This window comes from Sinocyclocheilus anshuiensis, unplaced genomic scaffold (genome assembly GCF_001515605.1).
Source record: "Sinocyclocheilus anshuiensis isolate Anshui unplaced genomic scaffold, SAMN03320099.WGS_v1.1 scaffold1172, whole genome shotgun sequence".
NCBI classification, from domain to species: Eukaryota; Metazoa; Chordata; class Actinopteri; order Cypriniformes; family Cyprinidae; genus Sinocyclocheilus; species Sinocyclocheilus anshuiensis.
In genome coordinates this window covers 403651-409065 of record NW_015552679.1, presented here as the reverse complement: position 1 = coordinate 409065, position 5415 = coordinate 403651, and the positions used below count along the sequence as shown (strand labels likewise).

The 5415-nt window shown below is 33.9% G+C and overlaps 1 protein-coding gene across 9 annotated transcripts in view; it reads right to left on the bottom strand.

Moving 5' to 3' along the window:
• hycc1 (hyccin PI4KA lipid kinase complex subunit 1) overlaps window positions 1–5415 on the bottom strand; it is a 67107-nt gene that overhangs the window by 31249 nt on the left and 30443 nt on the right. For 5 of the 9 annotated variants that reach the window (XR_001631795.1, XM_016459285.1, XM_016459280.1 and 2 more), the window contains 2 exons: window positions 925–1006; window positions 745–846 (listed from right to left, as the gene is read on the bottom strand). Coding sequence is in view for 8 of the 9 variants with exons in the window: in XM_016459285.1 (XP_016314771.1) it covers window positions 745–846; window positions 925–975 (153 nt within the window). In the remaining variant the exon portion in view is untranslated. Of the gene's footprint in view, window positions 1–744; window positions 847–924; window positions 1022–3757; window positions 3942–5415 lie in introns of those variants that run through there. The other 4 variants (XM_016459283.1, XM_016459281.1, XM_016459282.1 and 1 more) reach the window with 2 other exon arrangements.

The following is a 5415-nucleotide window of genomic DNA, read 5'->3' as shown; positions in this document are numbered from 1 at the left end:
CAATAATAAAAGGACACATTTATTTATAATTTGTCTTAAATCTCATTTTGTAAAAAAATAAAAATACATTGTGAATCGAATCGTGAATCGAATTATGAGTTGAGTGAATCGTTACATCGTTACATTGCGTTTTTCTTAAAATTGTGGAAATTCATTAATTCTTAGAGAAAACAAAGGGAAAATTGGGACTTTCTAGTTAGACTGAAACTTCAAGATCTCATGTTTATAATGAGGCACTGAATGAACTGTACCAGCACATCAGTGAGCAGCAGACAGCCCAGCTCTTTTTGCACTACAAATCATTATATCTGCACTGTTGTTTACTTCACTGGTTTGCACTCTATCTGCCATGTGCCGTGTGCTGCTTTATATATATTTTTTTATATATTTTTTTACATTTTACCTTATTTGTATATTTGTATAGTTGTATTTTATACTTAATCTGTATATCTGTATTTATGTTCTACTGTTAGTGTTATCTGTATGCACCAAGGGTCTGAGAGTAACGCAATTTCAATTCTCTGTGTGTATGTGCTGTACATGTGGAAGAATTGACAATAAAGCAGACTTGAACTTGAACTTGAACTTGATATACGACACTTGATGCTGACCGCTAGAATAGCTCTTAAAAAAACAAAGAAAAGTGCAGGCGTGTCAGGTGCCCCAAAAATGTTCTAGGTCTTTAAGGGTTAATGAGAGAGAAATAGAGAGTCTGAGTACAGTTAGGAACGGAGCTCATCTTACGTCGCTGTAATTCTCTCGTATAACTTTATAGAGCGCAGGAACCAGAGAGCCCTTGTCCTTCAGAGAGGCAGCGTAGCTGGAGACGGCCGTCTCTGGAAGAGTCTGAAACAGCAGAAAACACGTTCAGCACACGAGCCGGACCTCAAACTCATGAAGCTGATCACGAAAGAGACGACGCACCTTAAACTTAGACAGCCACTCCTCCACCACGCCTTCATCCATGGCCAACATCTTCCCTCATCTGCTGCCAGGAGATCTCAGCCTGAAACATCAAAAACTACATGTTCATTAAACCCTCTCCAAGAAACTAGACTTTTATTGCTTTTCGAAATAAAAGAACTGCACTTGAAGTACTACAGTATGTAGACGCGTTTTCAAACTAACTATTGTAACAATATTCTATAACTGAAATAAAGCCTGGGCAACTAATAGAAATAAATAAGTTATGGTTGAAGTACTAAAATTACTAAATCTAAAACTGAAAAAACTAACACAAAATATGAATAAATATTATAATAGTACATTAATAAATGAAAAACAAATGCACTGCACATTACAAAATGAATTGCAAAATCAAAAAAGTTCAAATGAAAGCAGGAAATATACAAATAAATTTTAACTCAAAATATTAATAAATACTACAAAAGTACATAACTAAATTAATAATTAACATAATTTAAAAAATATATATTTTGTACATTACAAAATTAATAATTAAATAAAAAAAATAAAATGATAAATAAAATATAAACAAAATAATATTAATAAATAGTAACACATTATATAAATACTACAATAGTACATAAATAAATGAAATTACATAATTTAAAACACAAAACTTTGCACATCACAAGATTAATACAATCAAAAAATGAAAATGGAAAATTTGAAAATAAAAGCTAACTCAAAATATCAATAAATATTATGATAGCATAAATAAATATATAAATAAACTGAAAAAATATTTTGCACACTACAAAATTATTAAAATTTAAAAATGAAAAATGAAAATATAAAAATAAAAAGCTAACTCAAAATATTATTACATACTATAAAAGTATATAAATAAATATAAACAAATTAAAAAATATATTTTGCATACTACAAAATTACTAAAATTAAAATATACAAAAAACACACCATTAATAAATACTATAATAGTACATAAATAATCCTAAAACAACACTGACCAGTTGCACTATGAACATTAGTTATCAAAACTAAACTGCGTAAACAGCCACCAACCATGAGCTCATTAACATATGACCGCCCACATTTATATAATTAACACATTTAGAATTCAGAAACTCCAGCCATTCTGACCAACAACAGTGTGACCTACACAACGTTAGCCAATCATAACAGAGCTCATTAACATAATTTAAAGGCACAGTAGCAGAAACAGCCTCACAGAGTCAGAGAGAGTAAAAACGGTGGCTTAACCTTTGACCTCTCGCTCTAAATGAGGATGTGAGAGATTCTGGCATGTGGTGAGGAAAATCAGATTAACAAACGTAGCGTAAGGCCAAAATTAAACACAGAGATGCTGTTTTTACTCCAGGGATCCCCGTAAATTAAATCGGTTAACCTGCTTCTAAAAAAGACACAGACTTTAACTAGTTAACTAAACGAGGATACCAGAGACCTGTTTATTTGACCACAGACGAACCCGAAGTAGTTATGTCAGATTTACAGTAGAAATTTTAGTCAACAGTGATATGTATATCATGATATACAACTTATGGAAACTTGATCAAATAAAAAAATGGTACTCACAAATTTGATACATTTTCATTTATTTTTTTTATTTTATTTTAACAGTTACAAACATTGCAATTAAAGAGATAAATAAATTAAATAATTCAAATAAAAATGATAAGAATATAGAAATAGAAATAAAATTTTATAAAATAAAAAATAGAATAAAAAATAATACACATTATAAAAATAAAAATGATTAAAATATAAAATAAAATAAATAATTTAAAATAATAAAAAAAATAATAATTATAATAAAAAATTAAAATAATTAAAATAAATAAATAAACACAGTTTTATCTATAACTGTTGGCCATCATTTTTTATGCAAACAGCAAGGGTCAGTTTAAGACCAGTAGGTAATTAATTACATTCACAAACCTTTAGTAGCAAAGCTTGCTTAATTTCTAAATGGATATTGCTTAAAGATTCAGCAGAGTGATTCAAACCAGAAACTCCAGAGTCTGGGAGTGCTTTTGAATGAATCATTAAAAGAATCAAACTCAAATGAGTCATTTATTTTGTGAATCAGACTAAAATTCATATTTCTTATGGTGTGTTGCTAGAGATTCAATGTCACTGGAAATACTGGAAAGACCACAATAAACAAGATACTCCAAAACACACTATTGTTCAATCGTTTGGGGTCAGTAGAAAAATGAATACGTTTATTAAGCAAGGATGCATTAAATTGATCAAAAGTGACAGTAAAGACATTTATAATGTTACTAAATGTTTCTATTTCAAATAAATGCTGTTCTTTTGAACTTTGTTCAACTGTGAATCCTGAAAAATAAAATGAATCACCGTTTCCACAAAAATATTGTGCAGCACGACTGTTTTCAACACTGATAATAATCAGAAATGTTTCTTGAGCAGCAAATCAGCATATTAGAATGATTTCTGAAGATCATGTGACACTGAAGACTGGAGTAATGATGCTGAAAATACAGCTTTGATCACAGGAATAAATTACAGTTGAACAGATATTCACACAGAAAACAGTTATTTTAAATTATAATAATATTTCACAATTTTTCTGTTTTTAGTGTATTTTTGATCAAACGAATGCAGCCTTGGTGAGCAGAAGAGTCTTCTTTATAACTGTATCAAGAAAAATGCCTTACAAAATCCCATTCCTTCATTTCTGGCAAAAGATTCATTAGATATGATATTTATATTTTCCCACAGACATTTTCCGTGGGTCTAATTTCCATCCACTCTGACTGTCTCTCTCTCTCTCACACTAACTTACTGTCATCAGTTTTTCCTCTCGTTCTTTCTCTCTGCCCAAAACTTCTGTCCGTTCTCCCGTCATATCAACCGTGAGTCACTCCGGTCTGTTTATAACCTCTACGGCGTCTTACAGTCAGCGTCTCTGACAGCCATTAGTCTGCGGCTCTCAAAAGCTATTTAATTAGCACAGAAAGCAATCGATAGTAGAGAGAGACCGAGAGAGAGAGACGGGGAACTTTGTAAACAATCCTTCATTCACGGCTTTATTGATGAGCCTGAATCGCCCCTCCTTTCCCCGGCTCATGGATTAATAAACTGTTGCACAGCTTGAGTGAGTCTTATCCCGATCACGAGCGATTGGATTAAGCGACTCCAGTGCCAGGGACGGCTTTCCGCTTCAGGAAAGGGATTTTGCCCTGGTTTCCTTCTATGGTGGTCGAACCGCCAGATTCAGAGTTATTTTAAACAATCGGCTCTGGACAGAGAATCAGCTGATGCTGCTGAAAGGAGAAATGTAAATGTTTGGTGCTCGAGTGGCTAATTATTAATTCAACAGCCCTCGTTTATCACCTGACGAGTCATTTGAGGAATTTAAATATGGGTGACCTTTGACCTGGTAGAGCTGGAAAGACTATATCTGTTACTAGACTGATCCCGCAACTGTAATCCACATTCAAAAGGATTAATGCAGACTAGAAGCTGGCAGATGGGAAACGAAGAGAGAGTGTGTGTGTGTGTGTGTGTGTGTGTGTGTGTGTGTGTGTGTGTGAGAGAGAGAGAGAGAGAGAGAAACAGAGAGAGTGAAAGGGACGAATGGGTGAAAAGAGGCAAAAGACATGGATGAATAGATGGACAGAGGGGAAAACAAAGAGATGGATGCATGGATGGAAAGAGTCAAAAAAGTAGGGGTGCTCCGACTGATCGGTTACCGATCGCTATCGGCCAATAATGGCTTGGTGAAGTCTCAATTAGGGCTGTCACGATTGGTCAATTTTATTCGACTATTCGATAATGGCTTGGTGAAGTTTGATCGGCGGTCTCTATAAAAGCTGACGTACGCGCCTGCAGTGAGAGGTTTGGCACGACATGCAGCGACACCGTCTCAAATAGGGCTGTTGCGAATCGTCGATTTTATTCGACTATTCGATTTTTAAAAATCTTCGACTTCATTTTGCTCGCGTCGACTAACAGGCAAAATACCGGAAGTGGCGCATTTCATGGACGAGAATCCATAAAACACATTAGACTGTTTCCCAAGGCTGCATGATATATTAATCCCATTTAAAAATCATAATTAAGCATAATTGTGAATTCACAAACGCTACGATTTAATTAAATAATTATATGCGATGCAGTTCTACTACAGTATATGCGCTTTAATTATTTACATGCGTGTAGGTTAAGTACATGCGTCACACAGCGGCTCAGTTCACAGTAGTTCCACAGGAACTGTTATCATTTACATGTGTGTGAAGCGTCTCAAACTCCATCTCTGCATGTTGTTGTGAGTTTGGGTTTATTATAACGTTCATCTGGGTACGCAACATGTGCCATTTCATCAGATTTGTAAGGTAAATCATTTATAAATCTACGCAAACACAGGAGAATACATCGCGGTTTCAAAATAAAAGCTCAAACCCTCACTCTGAGTTTACACGTTTTGATGTCCACATATTC